Source organism: Equus przewalskii, chromosome 25 (assembly GCF_037783145.1).
Source record: "Equus przewalskii isolate Varuska chromosome 25, EquPr2, whole genome shotgun sequence".
NCBI lineage: Eukaryota > Metazoa > Chordata > Mammalia > Perissodactyla > Equidae > Equus > Equus przewalskii.
Window position 1 is genome coordinate 46,145,477 of NC_091855.1, and position 20,668 is coordinate 46,166,144.

The 20,668-nt window shown below is 67.1% G+C and overlaps 3 protein-coding genes across 14 annotated transcripts in view; all 3 read left to right on the plus strand.

The window, feature by feature from the left end:
- The window catches only part of MTA1 (metastasis associated 1), a 45,986-nt gene extending 43,854 nt beyond the window's left edge, over positions 1 to 2,132 (plus strand). For 5 of the 12 annotated variants that reach the window (XM_070593002.1, XM_070592993.1, XM_070592999.1 and 2 more), the window contains exons 18-20: positions 937 to 968; positions 1,291 to 1,442; positions 1,521 to 2,129. In XM_070593002.1, coding sequence (XP_070449103.1) covers positions 937 to 968; positions 1,291 to 1,442; positions 1,521 to 1,671 — 335 coding nt within the window. In that variant the 3' untranslated portion in view covers positions 1,672 to 2,129. Of the gene's footprint in view, positions 1 to 936; positions 969 to 1,290; positions 1,443 to 1,520 lie in introns of all 12 variants that reach the window. The other 7 variants (XM_070593001.1, XM_070592995.1, XM_070592996.1 and 4 more) reach the window with 3 other exon arrangements.
- Positions 2,133 to 5,974: 3,842 nt separating this feature from the next.
- CRIP2 (cysteine rich protein 2) lies at positions 5,975 to 11,584 on the plus strand. The gene is made up of 8 exons (XM_070593006.1): positions 5,975 to 6,256; positions 9,407 to 9,501; positions 9,607 to 9,664; positions 9,984 to 10,124; positions 10,200 to 10,268; positions 10,349 to 10,443; positions 10,796 to 10,853; positions 10,933 to 11,584. Exons 1-8 carry the CDS (start codon positions 6,214 to 6,216, stop codon positions 10,998 to 11,000), a joined length of 627 nt encoding a protein of 208 aa, XP_070449107.1. The 5' UTR covers positions 5,975 to 6,213; the 3' UTR covers positions 11,001 to 11,584.
- Positions 11,585 to 17,593: 6,009 nt separating this feature from the next.
- Positions 17,594 to 20,527, plus strand: CRIP1 (cysteine rich protein 1). The gene is made up of 5 exons (XM_008539494.2): positions 17,594 to 19,016; positions 19,906 to 20,000; positions 20,074 to 20,131; positions 20,238 to 20,284; positions 20,398 to 20,527. Exons 1-4 carry the CDS (start codon positions 18,977 to 18,979, stop codon positions 20,276 to 20,278), a joined length of 234 nt encoding a protein of 77 aa, XP_008537716.1. The 5' UTR covers positions 17,594 to 18,976; the 3' UTR covers positions 20,279 to 20,284; positions 20,398 to 20,527.
- Positions 20,528 to 20,668: the final 141 nt, after the last annotated feature.

Here is a 20,668-nt window from a genome sequence, read left to right on the forward strand (position 1 = left end):
TGAGGAGCACTTTGGGGAAGAGCTGGTCCTGGGAGGCCCTGGGCAGGTCCCTGCGGGTCAGCAGGGCTGGCCGGCATGGGGCGGCAATGAGTTCCTGCTCACACACATATGTGCACACACTCAGGTTCCTGCCCACACACACTGGCTCCCACTCACACACTCGTGTACACACACTCGTGTGCATGCTCACACACACAGGGCGAGGGAGGCATTGCGGCCCTGGGGTGGGTGCTGCGCCTCAGCCCAGGTCCTTGCCCAGCGTGCATTTGGGAGTCAGGGCCTTGGTGCCCGTGGTGGGTGGCCAGGGTCCAGGGTGGTGGTGTCAACTGTGCCCTGGGACGGCACCTTTCCTGAGTCACCAGCAGAGGCTTGCGGCTCGAGCACCCGGCCCACAGCCTGGAAGTGCCTGTGCCATGGGCAGCCAACCCCAGGGTCAGCGAGGGAGCTCGGAGCCCCTTGGGAAGAAGCCCAGTGTGGCCAGGCCTCCTGGGCTTGGAGTGGCCGCCCCACAGAGGAGCTCTCTCTTGCTGCTGTATCTACAGCTGGGTGGGGGTTACCTGGTTAGCGTATAAACCTGGCTGCATCTGTCTTGGCCCAATCAAGGGCAGGCGGGCGGCCTGTGCTGGGAGTGAGCTGTGAGGTCCAAGACTCCTGACATCCAGCCCAGAGCCCAAGCTGATGCCTCTTCTCCTGGCCAGGCAGAGGTGGCCCTCAGAGCCCCTGAGCGTGGGGGGCTGCAAGGGGCCACCTGGGCTGGGCAGGCCCGAGAGGAGCTGAGGCACCTGTGTCCTCCAGGCCCTTCCTGGGGGGGGGGCTGCAGCCTTGGGGGACGTGGCCCAGCTTTTCTGCCTCTCGGATGCGGATCCCCGGTGGGTGTGCAGGTGCAAGACGGGCCTGCCCGGGAGCCTCATGCTCTTTTCTCCTTCCTCTTGTCAGGTTTGGCGAACCACGGACAGACCAGGCACATGGTAAGAGGGAGGGCTGGGCCTCAGTGGCCCCTGCCCCCTGCATCCGTGTGCACACGTGTGTTCACCCAGCTCCGTTGGGAAGAGACCCTGGCAGCCCTCCCAGGCGCTGTGTGGAGCATCTGGGAGGCCCAGCGGCACCAGAGGAGGGGCAGGCTGTGAGCGGGGGAGCCCGGCCTCCACACTTTCCTGTTGGGACCACCTGGGGGTTTCAGGGTGCAGTGTCATCTGCCAGGGCCTGGCTGGTGGTGGAGCCATGCTGCTAGGGTGCAGGGTGCAGTGTGGAGACCCCAGGAAGTCGCCTCACAGCACCCCTCCACCACAGGGACCAAGCCGCAACCTCCTGCTCAACGGGAAGTCGTACCCCACCAAAGTGCGCCTGATCCGGGGGGGCTCCCTGCCCCCCGTCAAGCGGCGGCGGATGAACTGGATCGATGCCCCGGATGACGTGTTTTACATGGCCACCGAGGAGACCAGGTGAGGGCCCCCCCAGGGCAGGAGGGGGGCTGGGAGGCAGCCCCGTGCCCCGTGCCAGGGTGTCACCGTCCCTCACAGGAAGATGCGCAAGCTGCTCTCGTCCTCGGAGACCAAGCGCGCTGCCCGCAGGCCCTACAAGCCCATCGCCCTGCGCCAGAGCCAGGCCCTGCCACTGCGGCCGCCCCCGCCCGCGCCCGTCAACGACGAGCCCATCGTCATCGAGGACTAGGCGCCCGCCGCCCCGAGGCCGCTCTGACCACAGGCCACCCCCCGCCCGGTTTGGTAGTGCCCCCTCCCGCCCTCACTTGCAGAGAAACTGCCCCTCGGGCGCCGCTGGGGCCGGTGCGGCAGGACTCGCCCGAGCGCCCCCGGGGCGTCTTAGCTTTGTGTCTCCTCTTTGGCCGGAGCGGAGCTGAGGAACCGAGCGCGCACCCACCCCGCTCTGCGGGCCTTGCGGGCCGCCGGAGTTTCGTTGTGTTCTGTTGAAGGTGCCATTTTAAATTTTATTTTTATTACTTGTTTTGTAGATGAACTTCAGCTCTGTAACTTACACCTGGAATGTTAGGATCGGCGTGGCCGGCGGCCGGCCGAGCTGCCTGGTGGGGTTGGCCTCTTGTCTTTTCAAGTAATTTTCATATTAAAAAAAACAAAGAAAAAAAAACTCATAAAAAGAAAAAACCAGCTAGCCCTTTCTGTGTCTTTTGTGCCTCTTCCTCTCCGTCTTGGACCTCGGCCCTCCCACCCCCCAGCACCCCGGAGGAGCCTGGCCTGGAGGGATGGCAGCCACCCCCTGGGTAGGGCCAGTTCTGGCCTTGCCAGTGTGGGTCCAGAGGCTGCCCCCAGCCTGGACACCCGGCCAGCCGATACGCAGGTGGCTCCAGGCCGGAGGTTCTGCCCTTGGGATGGGAGTACCCTGGAGGGGAAGCCCCAGTGAGCAGCGTGTGGCCCACTGCCATCCTGGCCTCCAGGCTGGGCTGGGGTTCTGCCTCTGCCCCCTATTCCTGCCTCCTGCACAGCCTGACCCAATGCCCACCATCCTCCCGTGGGGGTGGGAAGAGGACTGGCCAGGGCTCGGGCCCTTGACCCGGCAGAGCTGAGAGCCTTGTGTCTGTCTGAGGCAGGGGTGGCCTTGACTTGGCCTGGGACCCAGACTGGCAGGTGCCTAGCCCTGATGGCTGTGTGGCTCCCCTCCTGCTGGGGCAGCCAGCAGAGTGGGTCAGCTCAGCCCGCCCTCGTGCTCCTGGAAGAGCCGGGCCCCAGCTGTCTGAGGGTTTCTGCCCAGAGCTGTGGGCCACCCCTAGCAGGTGTGGAGTTTCCGCAGGGAAAATTTGCTCAGATTTCAGCAAGTCTGTTGTTCTCAGAAACCCTACCTCTGGCTTCCCCCTGCACCCACCCTCGCAGGCCCACAGGACAGGTGCGGGCCCGCCAGCCACCAGAGGGAAGGCTCCGGGAGGGGCGCCTCTCAGGCTGTGCCAACCCAACCGGCCCAGAGAGGGGTCAGCCGGCCCTCCCTGGGGGACTGCCTTGTTCCTCTTTCCTGAGTTCTGCCTCCTGCTCCCCAGGCCCCACCGGGATGTGTGGACATTTCAGCTAGAGAATTAAAATAGAAACCACTTCTACTCCTTGCTGCAGACAGATAAGGGGCATCCTGGTCTCCCTCCGCCAGCCTACCCTGGGGCCCAACAGGGTGACTGGCCAGGGTGTCGAAGGGGCTGCAGCATGCTCCCGCCCCCAGCCACTTCTGAATGGCAGTCCTGGCCCACACTGCCCCAGAATGGAGTTGCGGTATCTCAGCATGGGGCTGGGAGACCGGTGACCTTGAGAAGGACACCAGCTCTCTCTGGGGCCTTTCCAGCTCCTGGGGGCTGAGGATGGGGTGGGGAGGGGCTCTCCTCAGGCCCGGGGGGGCTTTCTCCCAACCTGGTCCTCCGCCCACGAGGCCCCAGTGAGATGGCCCCATCCTCACTGACATCTGTCCTAAGGGCAGGCGGCCCCTGGGGAGAATTGGGGCCCCCCACACCCAGCGCAGCACTCTGCTGGGCAGGGCCTGGGCTGCCCTGGGATCTGAGCCAGGGCTTAGGAGTGGGAGCGGGTGCAAGCTGGGGGAGCAAGGGCCTGGGCCCCCAGGAGGGGGTTTGACAGCTTCATCCTCTCCTCATAGGCCCAGCAGCGGGTTGAACCTGCCAGGGCAGGGGTATCTCAGGTGGGAAAGAGTCGTCCCCCGACATGGGGTTTGCTGAAGACCTGCTGAGCCTGCACCTGCTCTCCCTGCCCGGGCCTCCCACTGCTCACTACGGAGCCCAGGCCTGGGCTCCAGCAGCAGAACGAGATGGGGGTCTTGTGTGCCGTTTGCCAACATTGCCGGGACGACAGGGCACGTGACAGCCATTGATCTGCAGGGCATCGTGACATTGTGGCCCCAGGGGAGGGACTTGCCCCCACACCTGTCCACCTGGCCCAGCCACTTCAGGGCCATGCCTGCTTCCTTCCAATCTTGCTGTCCTCACCTAGCCCCAAGTCCTCTGCACCAGAAGCTTGCCCTGCCCTGTCCCTGCCCCAGCCATAGCCCTCAGTGGCCTCAGAGGTGGATGCTGCTACCCTGTGTCCATCGATCTGGGTCCCTTCCCACCAGGTCCAGAATAGCCCTGAGCATCAGGCAGCCTCTGGTCTCTGCCCAGGGACAGAAGCTGGGGGCAGGGCACCATACGGTCCCACAGTCCCCCTCCCCATCTAGCCGGTGCTGGATGCCATTCCTTTGCCGCACCCCATCCACTCTCTTAGGAGGGCTGAGGCCAAGAGGGCGGGCCTTTCTCAGGTAGCCTCCTTCCGGAAGACACCTGTGCCCAGCTAGCCCCGCCCTCCACAGCAGCCCTGCAAGTGTCAGAGGTGGGCAGAGTCGGGGGTGATGCCCTGGCCCCCAGGGGTTCCCGAGCCAGAGAGGGCATGGGAGCTGATGCCAAGTGGGGGGCAGTGGGCGCATGAATTGTTCAGAGATGCCTGATGCCCAGCCTGAGCAAGGAGCAGGCTGTGAATGACTGACCTGAGGGCAGCCCCCAAGGCCGGTCTCCCTGCCCAGGAAGGGGACCATGGAGGCCTCCCCTCCATGCCCTCCTCCAGCCTTGGCTGGCACAGGGCCAGAGTCACGGTACGAACAGGGAGGAGGGCTGGTCGGCTGGTCAGTCAGGCTTGAGGGGGCCACATATTTCTGGGCTGTTGTCCTCACTTGCAGAAATGACAGCGGCTGTAGGGTGTGAGTGCAAGGAGGAGGGAGGCACCTCAGGAAGCTGGGGCGAGGCGGGGCCGCCAGGAAGCCTGGGTTCTGGAGAGCCCTGGGACACTGGCTCGCTCACTCATCTACTTTGCAAACATGCCTGGCACCAGCAGCCAGAAGCAGGTGATGGAGGCTGCTAGGCAGAGGAAAGGGCAGTGGCGGGCGGACCTCGTTTGTCCAGCACAGAGCCTGAAAGACACATGTTGGTGGACTAGGGTGCTGGAGCTGCCTGCTCAGACTGGGCTTGACCCTCTGGACTTGGGGGTCTGTGTATGTGCCAGGCTTGAGACTCAGCTGGGACAAGAGGACCAGAGCAGGGCGTAGAAGGAGGTGGAGTCCCAGGGAGGAGGCCCAAGCATCTTCCAGGTCCCCCCATCCCAGGGTTAGGACTAGGTTCTGCATGGCACCAGGGTGGCAGCAGGTCCAGGGGGAGGGGGGAAGTGGTCAAGCAGGCCCCTGTTGGGAGGAGAACTGTGGGGCTCTGGGGAGGACCCTGAGTGCTGACAGATCCCTAGCTCTCCGGCCCTTCAGAAGGATGCTTTGAGCCAGGAGGCTAGAGTCAGGAGCTCTGGGCCACGAGCTGGGTGTCCAGAGGAGGAATGCTGGGGAGGGGAAAGAATGCAGATGGCGGTGTGAGTCCTCGGGCACAAGAAGGCACTCCTGGGCCCTCCATCTCTTCTTTCCTTCCTCATACCCCTGGGTCGGTCCCCAGAACGGGAGAGGTGGGGAGGCGCGTCCAGCAGAGGCCCGAGGGTCCCCTCCTCCCTGTTGCTCCCTCCCGCCCCTTCCAGCAGTTTCTGTCGCGCTGTTCTTGGAAGTGGCGGGCACTCTGCCCTCACCCGCTGAGCTGTCAGCACCACCGACAGTGTTGGGCGAGCCGGAGGCGGCGGGGCCGGGCCCGGGTCTGGGCCGGGAGGCTGCGCGCGCCCGGAATCCGGCTCTGATCCCGCCGCGCGGCTGTTGCTATAGAAACCGAGAAACAAAGGGAAGCGGGCGGGCGGCGCGCGACAGGGTGGGGGTGGGGTCCCCCGGGGGACCTGGGCGCCGGGGCCGGGCGTGGTGGACCCGTCCGCCGTCTAGGCGTCCGTCTGCGTGTCCAGGGGCCGCCCTTCCGGGCCGAGGCCCCGCTGGCCAGCATTGCCCCCGAGCCGAGGGGGCCGCGGATTCCCGGCCCCGCCCCACGGCTCCGGCCTGGGGCCCCGACGTTGCCATGGAAATAGGCAAGGCCTGGGCCGGCCCCAGCAGGGCCACCGCGCGCGCGCGCCGGGCCGAGGGGTGCTGGGCAGGTCCGGCTGCCCCCCGTGCGCCTCAGCAGGTGCGCCCCCACCCCGCGGCGCCCCCCGTGCCCCGTGGCCGGACCCAGGGGCCGGGCTCCCGACGCCCCGCCCCAGCCGCGGAGCCAATGGGTGCGCGGACAGCCAGGCGGGCGGGGCGGGCGCGGCAGCGGCGGCGCGGAGACGGGCGCGGGCGGAGGGTGCGGGCGGACCGGGCGGACCGACCATGGCTTCCAAGTGCCCAAAGTGCGACAAGACCGTGTACTTCGGTGAGTGCTCGGGTCCGACCGGCGCCCCGCCGCCCCTCTCGGTCAGCCCCCTGCCGCAGAGCCGCACGCCCCCCGCGGTACCCGGCGTGCGCCCGCCCGGCCGCCGCCCCGGGATGCGCGGCCCCGGCCAGGCTCGCTGCGCTGCACACACGGGTGCGGCCGCAGGGTGGAGCTGCGATGAGGTGGGGGCGGCCGCGCCCGAACGCCGAAGCGGCCACTCGGGGCGGGACGGGGGCCCGGGGCCGGGCGGGCAGGGGTGCGTTGTCCCCCCGGGATGAAGCCGGGGTTGGGGGAGCGCTCTGGGTTCGCAGGAGCATGGTGATCCCCAGGCTGGGCCGAGCCGGGCGGGGTCGGGTGGGGCCGCTCACTCGGGGCGCCTCCCGGGCGCTCCTCCCTTTCTTGGCCCTTCCCCACGGACCCCAGTCCTGCCTCCCTGCGGACTCCTGGACAGGCCGGGTGGCCCCGAGCAGTGGCCCCCCCAACCCCCACCTCGACCTCTGCCCACGCGGGGCCAGGCCAGATCTGGGCTGTGTCTGGACTCAGTCCACGCGGGGGCGACCTTGGCTCCTACCTCCCGCGTGTCCAAACGCGTTCCCTTCCCTGGCTCCAGTTCCACCAGGACTTTCCTGCTGGTGGGGTGGGGTGACATGCAGGTCCCCACAAGCATGAGAGGGCACTGAAGCCCAGGTGGCCAGGCCCCCCTGCCTCCTCAAGGTCAGAACAGCCTTGGTCAGGAGGGGTAGCAGGGTAGGATCAGGGTTGTCTGTGCCAGGATGCCCCTGGATAGGCACAACCCTAACTCACTCTCTGGTGCTCACACCGGTTTTATGGCTTCCCCACTCTCCCTCCTCCTGGCTGATCCTCTCCCCGACTTTGCCAGGGCAGCAAAGTCCCTGCCCACCACCCTTCCACCAACACCAGCACAGACGGACAGACCTAGTGCCAGAAGCGAGGATGGCCAGACAGGCAGGGACAGATGGGGGACCCTTCCCTGGTCATCATGAGGACAGTGGTCGCAGTCTGGGATGGGGACAGGCCAAGGTGAAAGAAGCCACTTGGTTTCCCTGCTGAGGGAGGAGGAGGAGGCCAGGGCTGTTTGCTCTTCCCAGAGGGGAGGGCCCGGATTTGGCCTGGAGTGCTTCTGGCCTGGCTGGGAGCCGATGGGCTTCCGCCTGCCTCCTTCCCCGCCTGCCTCCCCTCGAGTCCGCCCAGCCCTCTGTCCCCTCCCTGAGAGGGCTCATCCCGGTGAGGTTCAGGGTGGGGACAGACCCAGGGGCCCCCTGCCAGCCCCACTGCCCATGACTTGCCCCCAGCCAAGCCAGCTCACGGCTCTCCGGGGCCCAGGGCGACAGCCCTGTGGTCAACCCGGAAAAGCGCTTCTGCCTGCTTGGGCAGCCGCTGGCTCCCAGCAGGAAACAAAGGCAGCTCAGACCCGGCTGGCTTCTGGCCTGGCCGGCTGGCTTCTGACCTGGCCCAGAGCACTGGTGGAGAGAGAGGTCTGGGGTCCTGCCCATCCCTCAACCAAGCTGCACCCCAGCACCCCCCTGCCCCAGCAGCCAATACCCCTGAGTGTGAGCAGAGTGGGACTCGGGCCAGGACACCCCAGAATGACCTCAGGATGCCATGTCTTTGTGTCCCCAACTACCATTCAGCTGGGTGGGGAGTCAGTTCCCTTCCAAGCCATTAGACCCAATCAATTCTGTCTTCCCACCTCGGGCTGGTAATGTGTGGCCATCAGCTAGCCCAGGGGGTCTGAGGGTCATTCCTCTGCCCCCACGTGGCCACGTCCCAGAGCCAGCCAGCACAGCATGGTTCTGACAGCCCTGAGCTGCAGCTGCCATGGCTGGCATGTCCGAGCCCACCCCAGGCACAGCCAGCTCCTGCCTGCCCTGGTGTGGACACCGGGGGTGGGGGGCTGGCGGGCTAGTCTGTGCCCAGCATCCTTGGGTGGAGTGGCCAGAGGGATCTCTAGCCCCCTGGGAAAGGAGTTGGGGGTGGGGGTCCTGGAGGCTGGGCGACTCAGAGCCCTGAACCTGGGCCACCAGGAGGATTCATTGCTCTCCGGCAGCACCTTTGGGCCTCTCTCTGCGGGGAGTGCGCTGGCCAGGTCCACACTCCGGGCTCTGCCGGGGCCCTAGGAGAGGCCTGGCCCAGACAGTGACCTCTCTGTGAGGGGGACCACAAGAGCCGCTGGCCCTTGTCCTCCTCTCGGGGCTCAGCGAGATTCTGCCAGGCTTCAAGGACCCATGCTGCCCGACCCCTTTCCTCCCCTCACCCGCCGCCCCCCCCCCGCCCCCATCTCTGGCCAGGCCCCTTCCCTTCAGAATTCCAGCTTCCACCTCCCAGCTTGTCCCAGCCTTTATTCCTACCCTCTTCTCCGCCTTTTTCCTGCCTTGCTCCCCTGGGGAGGCCCCAGCTTCCGTCCATTGGGAAGGCCCCCACACTTCCGTCCATTGGGAGGTGGCCTGGCAGCCCCAGCATGTGGAGGGGGGTGCAAGGGGGAAACAGGACAGGACAAGACTGGACCGGGAAGGAGCCTGACCCGACCCTCAGCAGCTGGTTTCAGACTTCGGGCGCCAAAGCATCAGCAGGAGGCAGTGGGGTGGGGGCCCTCGGGGCTTAGGATGAGGAAGCCAAATATGCACAGGCAGGCGTCCTGACCCCCCCCAGGGGACGGGGGACTGGCCTCCCCACAGGGAGTCTGGAGGCTCAGGGCTGCTCTTCTCAGCAGGGGGCTCTGCCAACTGCATTAGGGCCCAATTGGGGGGTTCAGGGACATGTGTTGGGGAGGGATGGGTGTGTGTGAGGCAGGCAGGTGTGAGAGACTAGCAGATGTGTGAGGGAGACAGTGGGAGGCAGGTGTGTGAGGGAGGAGCAGGTGTGGTGTCAGGGGATTAACAGGTGCTAGAGCTGGGACCGGCACAAGATGCCCGCTCCATCCCCCGACCCCGGGGCGGTGAGAGTGGCCGAGACCCAAAGGGAGAGAGGGCCCCAGGAACGGATAGAGCTCCTGCTGAGGGGCGGGGCGTGCTGCGTGGTTCCCACGTGGGGAAGAGGGGTGCGGGGTGCGGAGGCCGCCCCGGGCTGGGGAGGACAGGGGCGGGGCCGACCGCGGGGCGTGGCGCTGCCCTGAGTCCCTCCCGTCCCCAGCTGAGAAGGTGAGCTCCCTGGGCAAGGACTGGCACAAGTTCTGCCTCAAGTGCGAGCGCTGCGGGAAGACGCTGACCCCCGGGGGCCACGCCGAGGTGAGCCCCTCTGCCGGCGGTGGGGCTGGGGGCTCGGCTCTCTCCGCCCCGTGGGGCGGGGCTTGTGGGGGGACTCCGGCCCTCACCCGGTGCCCCTCTCGCTAGCACGACGGGAAGCCGTTCTGCCACAAGCCCTGCTATGCCACGCTGTTCGGACCCAAAGGTGAGCCTGGAGCCACCCCGCCCAGCCTGGGACCTGCTCTGGCCCCGAGGGGTGGCCAGTGTGAGTTCCCTGCCCAGCATAGACCTGGGGCCGGCAGGACGCGGGGGTTGGAGGGTCCCCTGTACCCCTTCTCCCTTTACTCCTGCTGGCCCCTCCCGTTCCCAGAAATGTGCCCCAGCCCACGGGCGCCCTCTGGGTGGTGGTCCTGACCCCCAGACTGGGCTGTGGAGTGCCCTTTGCTGAGACGTCGGGGGGGTGTGAGGGCTGGGTGGTGGGTGAGGCCACCGGCCACACACTTACGGTCCCTGCCACCCCACAGGTGTGAATATTGGAGGTGCCGGCTCGTACATCTATGAGAAGCCCTCTGCCGAGGGCCCTCAGGTCACTGGCCCCATCGAGGTTCCCGTGGCCAGAGCTGAGGAGCGTAAGGCGAGCGGCCCCCCCAAGGGGCCCAGCAAAGGTGGGCTGTGCTCGGCGTCTGGGGGGAGAGGTGTGGCCGCCGCTCTGCCTGGCCCTGACTCCCCCTCGCCCTCAGCCTCCAGCGTCACCACGTTCACCGGGGAACCCAACGTGTGTCCTCGCTGCAACAAGAGGGTCTACTTTGGTGAGTGACCATGCCCAGCCCCCACCTCAGGGAGGTCTCCGCGGGAGGGGCTTCGGCGTCACCATCTCCCCCCTTCCCAGCTGAGAAGGTGACGTCTCTGGGCAAGGACTGGCACCGGCCGTGCCTGCGCTGCGAGCGCTGTGGGAAGACGCTGACTCCGGGCGGGCACGCGGAGGTGAGGGGCGCGGGGCCGGGACCGGGGAGGGGCCAGAGGGCGCGAGCAGGGAGAGACCCACGGGGTGCGCTAGGGGGGAGGGGCGCGCTCCAGGGAGGCCTCGTGGGTGGTGGGGCTGCCTCCTGGTGGCCAGAGTGGAGGCTCGCAGCCTCAAGCCTGCTCAGTGGCGCCGAGCTGTCTCCCTCCCACCACCAGGTGAGTGGACTTGGTCACGGCTTTGGGAGCTTGAGGGCTCTCCCGGAGGGAGGCAGGCACCTGGACAAGGAGGAGGCCAGCAGGGAGAGTGGGGAGAGAGGAGTCTGTGGACCCTGCCTCACTCCCCCTCACCCCCACCCATTCTGCCCACACCCAGCACGATGGCCAGCCCTACTGCCACAAGCCGTGCTACGGAATACTCTTTGGACCCAAGGGTGAGTGTGACCAGGAACGTCAGGTATGTGGGTGCCCCCTCCCCACCCCTCCCTATCACCATCCCACCTGTCTCTGCAGGTGTCAACACTGGAGCCGTGGGCAGCTACATCTATGACAGGGACCCCGAGGGCAAAGTTCAGCCCTAGGTCCGCAGCCCCCTCCTCGGGGAAGGCGCCCATCTGCTTCCTGCTGGCCCTGCCCGGGGGCTCACCGCTTGGCGCTGCAGGGGAGTGACAGCTGCCCAGTGCCACCTCAGCACATCCTGCCTGCAAGTCCAGGGCCTGGTGCTGGGGGGGAGGAAGCCACCCTGGGCCATTGAGATGAGGTCCACCTGCCCCCCTCTGTTTTTCTGGCTGTGTCTGCCTTTGTGTCCCACCCTTTGTATCCTTGTGGTTCTGTGTCTCTGTGGTCCCATGTGTCTTTATGTGTCCCCATGTCTGTGTCTTGTAGCCCCTGTGTCCCCTGTGTGTCCTGTGGCCCTGTGTGGGTCTCTGAGGTGGCCATCCCACTCTCCCCCTCCTGCTGCCTGCCCCATAGTGTTATTTATGCCCCCCTGCACGGGTGATGGCCATGGCCACACCTCTCATGGTGTTCCAAGGGCAGAGGGCACCCCTGCCAGGTGCCCCCTGCCATCTCCCACACTGCCTCGCAGGTGCTCACTCGCCACCCTCACGTGGTTCACACCCAAATGCTGAGACTTTTGCTGCCAATAAAAGGTTTGAAGACTGCAGGTCCCAGCACCGTGTCCGTTTGTGGGATGGACATGAATCCAGGACAGTGTCCCTTTGTCCCAGCCGCAAATGCTCCATCTCCCCTGGGCCTGGCTTCTGGTGGGGTGGAGCCCTGTTCTCAAGGGTGATGGTGGTGGGTGCGAGGCAGGGAGGCTGTGGTTTGGGCTATGGGCCAACACTGAGGTTGGGTGGGCAGCTGAGAAAGGCACCAGATTAGGTGGAGGTGGGGAGGGTGGGAGGCGTCCTGGAGGTGGGGTCCTTGTTCCCAGAAATGCCAACAGTGGGCGCTAGAGGGGGAGATGTCTGGCTCCATCAGAAGGGTGAGGGAGAGATCAGCCTTGGGATAGCCAGCAGAGGGCGTGGGAAAGGGGACTGGGGACCAGAGGGGTCCTCTGCGGGGGTGGAGGGAGCTGGTGAAGGGCAGGGGCGAGGTGGGCCTTCAGCCCAGGACGGACGGAACCTGGAAGTACAGAGGATTTGGATGGGGTGGGGTGGGGGCTGGGGCAGAATGCAGGCAGTCTGAGGGTGGGGGCTTGAAGCCCCCCTGCCAGGTGCTGCGGCCCGACCAGCGGCCCGGCGTCTGGGTTTGCAGTGACAATGGAGTTGCCGCCGCCTCCCCAGGCGGTGCAGGCTCTGCCGTTTCCACCAGGACCCCCTGGCAGCTCCGCGGGAGCCCCGCCTCGCTGTCCGCCTTCGCTTTGCCTGCCGCTCCCAGGCAGCCCACCAGAGGGCGTGCCTTCTCTTCCATAGCGCAGAGCCCGCCCTCCCCTGTCAGCCCGGCCCCGCCCGCCCCCAGCACCGCACCCTGGAGCTAGGGGCTTCCGGACCTGGTCACCTCCCCGCCCAAGGCCCCAGCGCCACAGGCAGGCGAACTCCCCATGTGCCCTGCACCCCAGGGCCAGCTCCCTGAGCCCCAGCCCTTGGCACAGGCCCCTCCGCGGTCCACCAGCCAATCCGCAGGCTCAGACAGCTGAGCCTGCATGCCGGGTCCATTGTCCTGCGAGCAGCCATCCGTGTCCCTTGGGGTGGAGGGACCTGCTCCGGTGTCGGCAGTGCCAGGCTGCCCTCCTCCGGGCCGGTCGAGCCAGGCGCCCAGCGTCGGCGGCAACGTCTCCGCCCACCTGGCCGCCTCCAGGAATGCGGCCAGGATGTGCAGAGCGGGCCGGCCTGCAGTGGGGGGATGCGGGGGCAGGTACCCCAGGGACCCCCAGCCCCCCATCCCAGGCAGAGGCGAGGTTCAGGCAAGAACCCGGCCCTGGCGCGTCCTCGGAGGAGGGGCTGGATGACTCCCCTCCTGGTCTCCACCTTCAGCCGGGTGGAGGCTCCCCGGTCGGGGGTTCCTTTGGAGAACTCAGACTCCCCTGAGCACCCCATGCCCGCCCTCGGTGCGGGCTCCCAGTGTCGGATGGGAAATTCCTGCCCTCTAGGGGTTGGGGGGCGCTGCTGAGGGCACGGCCGGGCCCCTCCCTCGGGAGCCTCCAGTGGAAACTATGTGGGGAGGAGGCGCGGTGGGCAGCGCGCCCTGGCCCGGCCCCGGGGGGGCGGGACCTACTGGAGGGTGGAGGACGCCGGGTCCTGCAGGCGCGGGGGTCGTTCCGAGAGAGGATCGCCCGGACGCCCCGACGCAGCGCTCCCCCCGGGCTGGCGGGGCGGGCGCGTCCTATTTCCTGCGGGCGGAGGACAATTCGCCGTCGCGTTTGTTTCCAGAGGGTTGTCTTGGAAACCGGGGCGGTGCCGCTACTGCCCGGCTCCGCGCGGCGTAGCCGGGGGCGTGGGTGGAGCCGCGGGCGTCCTTGCCCTGCTGGCTCCCTCGGGGGCACCGGCTCCAGGAAGCCCCCACAAGCCCGGTGCTTCCTCGGCCGCTCGCAACCCCGGATGCCCCGAAAGATGCAGGGGAGGGGGGATGTGCCCGGGGTGTGTCGCTTTCTCCACCTCCCCATGCGTGGCCGCCGCCCCCACTCTTCCAACCTATGCCCAGCCAGTGAGGAGGCCCTGAAATGCCGTCTGACCACCCCGCTCCCCCTCCAGAACCCCAGGGCTGCTCGCAGTGCCCGGGCCTCCCTCACCACCCTGCTCCCCAGCAGCACCCCACCTCCCAAGAGTCCAGTCTCCTCAGCTTCTTGACCCCTCCCAGCCCCCAAGCCGCCCCTGCCCCCCACCTTTGACCTGGGCAGAGCAGCCCGGCTGGTGCCCCCAGCCAGGCATCTCTGCGGGGACCTGCCCTACCTGCGGCCCCCTCTGCCCCCATTTCCTTGAGGCCCAGATCCTGACCCCCAGCACCTCTCCTTCCCAGCCCTGCCCAGCCTCCCCTGGGCGGGTGACCCCCAGTGTCAGCCCTGGGCAGCCCCTCCCGGGCTGGAGGCTCCCTGTGGACCTCTCCCCCCAGCTGAGGCTAGCCTCCCTGAACTTCTTTAGGACTAGGAGAGGCGTGACTCCCTCCTGTCCCTGGGTCCAAGCGCTCAGCTCCCTGGCCGCTGGCTGTGGCCTGAGGGATAAGCATCATGAAGTGACCGAGTGCCAGTGACCCTGGCTCTGGGTAGCTGGGGGCTGGGCCCAGCGAGGACTGGGGGGAGACCAGGGTGGCCAGCACACTTTCCCGGGGCCTGGCTGGCTGGGGCCCATGAACAGGCCCAGCTGCTGGACTGGCGAGCCTGGAAGTGGAGGGGCTTCTGCGTAGGCTTTGGCTCCAGGACGGAGATTCCTTCAGTCTTGGGGGGGACAAGGGCGCCCCTTCTGGCCAGACTATGCCTGGTTGAAGGAGCTGGAGGTTGTATGTGCCCCCATGCCTCCTCCCCACCCCCTCAGCATGCCACTCCTGCTTCAGGAGGCGGTGGAACTGCCCTGCCCTCCCACCTGGGCTGGGGGGACGCTGTGTTGAGGCCTGTGGACAGGAGCAGAGCCCTTTGGGGAAAGCGCAGCGTCTGGGCGTCTGGTCACGTCTCCCTGCCACAGGGCCAGTAGGGGCCATCAGGCCCAGCAGGCCCACCCTGGGGACCGACCTCAGGGCAGGCAGGGGGTCCCGGGAGAGAAGCTGCTGAAAATAGGCCCTGGGAATGGCTGAGTGTCCATGACTCAGCTGGCCTGGGGAGGGGCAGGGAGGCTGGACCCTGGGGAGGGAGCAGCTCTGGTCTGGGCTCAGCAGTTGTCCTGGAGCACCATTCGGCCAAGCAGGGCACCTGAGTGTGTGCATGAACACAGGACAGGCCCCACTGGCCTCTAGCCCTAGGAGGGGACATCCTACACCTGTCCACTCCCCTTGGCTCGTCCACACTGAGGAGGGGGCCTGGAGGCCTGCCTGGGTGTTGAGTGGGGGCTTCAAGGGTGGTGAGGACAAGCCAGAGGAGAGTGCCACAGTCTATGGAGGGAGGGGGTGCAGGGGGGCTGTCCAGCCCAGAGAAACAGAATTTTCCCAGTGGAGGCTGGTGGCCGGCCCCTGGAGGCGGATTCCTCAGCGGTCACTGGAGCCCTGCCCTGACTTCACCGGTTTTCCTGGTGTTGAGCCTGCATGGGCCGCACAGAATTCTCCTGCAGGGCAGGGGCCCGCCTGGGGTCCATCTGGGTCCCCAGCTGAGCCTGGGCAAAGCATGAGCAGGGAGGGCGTGGGGTGTCAGAAGGAAGGGTAAGCTGCCCCCAGAACCCCACAGCAGCCTCTCTGGGATCTCAGGGCCCTGGGTGCCCTCATTCTGTCCTGGTGTGGGGCAGGATGTTCTGGGCACAGAGGCAGCCTGGGGCAAGCAGCCGGGTTGCTCTGCTTCCCTGTCCTGGACACTCTGTTCTCATGCTCAGATGCAGCCCTGGTGCTCGCTGGCCAGTGCCGGGAGGGAGAACAGCACAGGGCCTGGTGCTGGCCGCACTGGGGGATAAGGTCGGGGGCGCACCTAGAGGTGTGCGAGGGGGTTCCCTGTGTCTTCCATCTGTTCCTGCAACAAATGCTGGCAGTGCCCCAAAAGAGTAGGGTGAAGGGTGAAGGGCCGGGCAGGGCAGGTTTGAGTCTTGAGCTGGCCCTGTGGTCCAGAGTCAGGTTGACCCTGGGCCAGATGAGCGGATGGAGGCAGGAGGCCTTGCCCCTGGTGGGGGCCAGGGTCTCGGGAGACACTGTCAGGGCCCTGACTGGGGCCCAGCCTCAAATGGGAGTGTGTGTGGACATAGAGTTGGGGGAGGCAGGAGCTGTCCACCCACCACAGCCCCCAGGAGCTGGGGGGCTGCCCCTGACGAGGGGCTGCACCCTCACGGGCTGGCAGGATGGGTGGGGAGCTCAGGTGAGTTGGAGGGGGCACGCTGGTCTGTGGCTGAGGCTTTGGGAGGACTCTGGGGAGTGTGTGTGTGTGTTTCTGAGTCAAGTGCTTGGAAAAACTGTGCTGTGTACCAACCAGAGGGCAAGGCCCATGGCCCTTGGCCCCCCTCCTGCCCCCCCTGCCACCACCCATGACCATGGCAACGAGCAATAACAGCAGAGAAAGCCAGGAAAGGACTCATTACCCCGGTTTTGGGGGGGGGGGTGCCCCGGGGCAGGGCGGGGTTGGAGTCGCTGTATGGGGCTGGGACCATCCCTAGGGCCTGACGGGTGGAGGGGAGGATGAGCTCACTGCCCCTCTGCCCAGGAGTCCCCAGGGGGCTGGGGATGTGGGCTGGATAGACACATGGGGGCAAGGCAGCTCATCTGAGAGGTGCTGTGTGCACCCCCCAGAGGTACCCAGCAGGACACACCCACGGACAAGTATGCCTGCAGGCACACCCCTCACAGCCACACCCATAGTCACCGGACACACACGTGTACCATCTCTGCACCCTGTTGCTCCCTGTACCCATGGTGCTCATCATCCCGGTGGAGGTGGAGGCAGCCCCGCCCTGGCGCCTGTGGCCTCTGCCCAGCACACCCACGTGGGCAGCCTTCTCAGGGAGCTGCAAGGTGGTGTGTCCAGTGTGTGTGGCCTGAGCCCCAGAACCCACTGTGACAGACCCCCTCCTCCCTCAGACCGTGTTGGGCCCTGCCCCCACCTCCTGTCCATCACCAGTGGTTTTGGCCCCTCTCCTCCTCTCCTGTCTCTGCCTCTCTCTGCCCGTCTGCATTTCTGTCCCTGGCTGTGTCTGTGTCTCCCTCCTCTCTTGCTCCCCTGTCCTCTCTCATCCCCGCCTCTCTGGGTCATGGAGCCAGGACATGAGAGAAGTCAGGACCCGCCCTCCTGTTCTCGGCCTGGCCGAAGCTGCATCAGGCACAGGCCAAGAAGACACCAGGGGATGGGTGGGGGCCGTGGGGGAGGTTGGGCTGGTGGCCTCAGCTCCAGAAACCACACTGAGGTGCCCTGTGCCAGGAGGAGAGGGTATCGAAGCTCCAGGGCCAGAGCAGGCCAGCAGGCCAGGGTTGATGGGTGGGAGAGTGGGGGTTCCACCATTGCAGGGTGTGCACCCTCACTCCCAAGGGCAGTGGGCAGCCAGCCACTGAGGGGTTCCAGGATGGAGTGGGAGCCTTGTGGACCCCAGGGCTTGCAGAACTTCAGTGGGGGGGCAAAACTGTGGCCTCAGAGAGGGGGCCCCAGGGAGGAGGGAGTGACTGGAGAGAGGCGTGGGGAGCAGGTGTAGGGGTGTGGGGTCTAGTGTGCTGTCCTCATTGAGAGAGGAGACTGGTGGTGGCATCTGTCCACCTTGAACCCTAGGAGCTCCCCCCTCACCCCAAGCTGGGCCTCGTGGGGGCCACAGAGGGCAGTCTGGTGGTGGGGAAGGTTGAGGTTGAGACAGCCGTAGTTTCTCTTCCCTCTCCCAGTGCCCGGCCCTCACAGGGGCCTAATGGTGGGTAGGTGGGCTTCAGGGAGGGTGAATTCGGGGTCACTGGGTGCTGTCGGGGCCGAGCGTCTGTGTGGGGAGGCCAGCAGCTCCTGGGCCCTGTTGGAGGATGGTGTCCAGCATCCCACCTGGGGATGGGACCTGGACAGTTGGGAAGATGTTTTGTTTGGTGAACTGGGTGTGTTGAAGGGAGATGAGGGTGCTGGTAACAGTGGTGGTTGGAGGGAGGGACCAGGACAGAGAGGAGGAAGGGCAGGAGGTGCTGATGTGCTGGATGGAGAGAGGGCTGGGCGCTTAAGTGCTGGTGAAGCCAAGAAACTGGGTGTGGCACAGGGACCCAAGGAGCAGAGGGGCAAAGGGCCAACAGAGAAAGGGGCAGCCTCTCCCCTCAACAGAGAGAGAGGGAGGTGGCCTGGGTGACAGTGACCAGGAGGGAGGTGGCTTAGGCCTAGCAGTACCCTACAGGGCAGGGATTTCCCGAGGGGGCATAGAAGCCGAGGCCTGGGTCGAGGAGCCGATAGAAGGCCCGGACACCCCCTCCCGGCCAGGCTGCACACTTCCCTGTTGGCCAGCAGAGGATGGCCGGGACCCCGCAGCCCACGCTCTCCAGCCCCAGGGCCCTCCCGCTGCGGGCGGCGGGTCGGACGGTCTCCGCCCGGCACGGGGAGGCGCAGCCCGCTCTCCTGGGCCCTGGACTTGGGCTGCCCCCGCCTCGGCCTCGCTCCGGCGCTTCCCGCAGAGATAAGGCTCCTCCCCCGCCGGCCGGGCGCCGGAGACGGCTGGGCGCGGCGCACCCCCTTCCCCGGCATAGCCCCCGGCCCCCGCAGCAGCCGGGCCCCGCCGAGGGAGGGGGCGCCCCGTCTCGGAGTCCCCCCTTCCGAATTCCCCGGGACATTCCCGCTGCGGCCGATGGACTTCCCGGGGAGCGGTGCGGGGGCAGGCGTCGCAGAGGCCGGGACGTCCCGCGGGCTGCGGGTGGGGCGGGCCTCCTAGTCCCGAGAGTGATGAAGGCCGGAGGAGAGTGCTTGGCGAAGTACCAGGCTGACTCCCCCGGCAGGTGTCCCCAGCCCTCTATCTGGAGAGGGCCAGGTTGACGTGTGTGAGAGGTTCTCGCGAGCTAGTTGCGTCTATTTGCATCTGGAGGTGACCGTCCCCTCCCCGGTTCCGGCATATCTAGGGGCTCCAGCCGTTGCCCGAGGGATGGGGCTGGGGTGCGGTGCGCCTTCCTGCTCCTGGGGAGCCCCCTGACCCGACCCCTGGGCTCCGCGACTGCAGAGCCCCGGGCGAGGGGCGGGGCTGGAGCCCCCGGAAGAGCCCCGCGCCTTCAGTGAGTTCCCAGATCCCCTGCACCCCCCGAGCCCCCACTGGGTCGTCGGCTAGGCCCGGGTTGTGCCTGGAGGAGGGAATGGGTCAGATGACCTTTCTGGGCCGGTTGACCTGGAACCGAGGTCCCCGGGTCCAAGTCCAGGACTAAGGAGGCGGGGCGCGAGGGGCGGGTCTCAAAGGGGCGGGGTCCCGGGGTCCCTGAAAGGCTCCAACCCGGCGGGACCCACCCAGTTCGGCGCTCCCATCTGCTCCCGCCAAGCCGCCCGTCCCGGACCGCCGCCGTCATGCCCAAGTGCCCCAAGTGCTCCAAGGAGGTGTACTTCGGTGAGCGCGGCCCCGACCACCCTGACCCCTCCGGCCCAAACCGCGGCGCACCGCGCGGCCCCACGCGAAAGCACGCCCACGGGCGACCCAGCCGGGCCGCTCAGGTGGGCGGGGGCCGCCGGGGACTCTGGAGCTCCGCCCGGGAAACAGACACCTCCGCCCTGCCCGCAGCCGCCTGGGTGTGAGGTCGGAACCCCAGCGTCTGATGGCCCTCCAGCTCCGCGGATTCGGCGTCTCTCTGCCCTCGGTCTCTCTCCCTCGGTCCCTCTGGATCTCCCCCGTCTCTGATCTTCCCGTCTCTGGGTCTCCCCGACTCTGAGTCTCCCCGTCTCTGGGTCCCGCTCTCCTGCCTTTTGTCGGGCGTGCCCTGGGCGGGCACCCCGCGGGGCAGGAAGGAGCGCGGGGCTCTGGCCGCCCCTCCCAGCGCTAAGTAGAAACAGACGCGGAAACCCGCGCCCCGGGCGCGATCCCAGGCGCGCTCTGATCCTGGGCGCCGCCCTCCTGCCCTGCGCCCCGGGGCGCCCCCACGGGACAGACAGGCGGAAGTGAGAAATCCCGCGGTCCCCGCCACGGAGAAGGGCGCCCGGCAGGCCGCACCCGTCAGCCGTACAGAGGCTGACTGCCCAACGCGGCAGCCAGGCCAGGCCCTCCTGGCCCTGGGGCCCTCTTCCTCCTCCTCCTCCAGGGCCGGCGCCCCTACCGTTTGTGTGGCCAGGTTGGCTGAGGGCACCCATGGGGCACAGGGGCCTGCTGAGGCCTTGGCTGGGCCACCAGGTGTGAGTGGGCCAGGCCTTGCGCAAAGCTGGCTGGAGAAGGTGATGTGTGAGTGAATGGGTGCGCCCTGTGTCCTCAGAGCAGTGTCTCATGGGGACCTTCTCTGCCTCTGCAGCTGAGCGGGTGACCTCCCTGGGGAAGGACTGGCACCGGCCTTGCCTGAAGTGTGAGAAATGTGGAAAGACGCTGACCTCAGGGGGCCACGCCGAGGTAGGGGGGGCCTCGAGGGTGGCAAGGGTGCCAGGTGGGGGGTGACAGCCCCTCATGGTCCTTCTATCTGCAGCATGAAGGCAAGCCCTATTGCAACCACCCCTGCTACGCGGCCATGTTTGGGCCCAAAGGTATGCTCCCCACTCCCCCGACCCCACTCCCCACACCCTGACCCCACTCCCCACACCCCCGACCCAGCCCCTGGCCGCTCCTAACTGCCCAGCATTGTCTCTGCAGGCTTTGGGCGCGGAGGAGCTGAGAGCCACACTTTCAAGTAGACCCAGGTACGCCCCCATTGCCCAAATCCCGCCCGCCCTGGGGATGAGTCCCCCGCCCGAGTGAGGTCTGACTGCTCTCCGGCCGGCCGCACTCACCTCTGTCCGGTCTCTCTCTGCAGGCTGTGGAGACCACATCCCTGGCCACCTGCGGGCACTGCCCCTCCAGCCTGATGCCTGCCTGGCCTTACACCCAGGCGCCAGGGTTCCCCTGGAGACCCTCAGGCCCTCAATAAACGCCAACACTCTGAAGGCCTGCGTGTGTGTGTCACCAGGGGTGGTCTTGGGGAGCTGCGGTCTGGTGCCTGCTCCTTCTGCTGTGGTGGCCTTGCTGCCCACTGCCCTGGGGGGCTGTGGGGTGGGGGTGGGGGCTGCAAGGCAAGCGGCTGGACA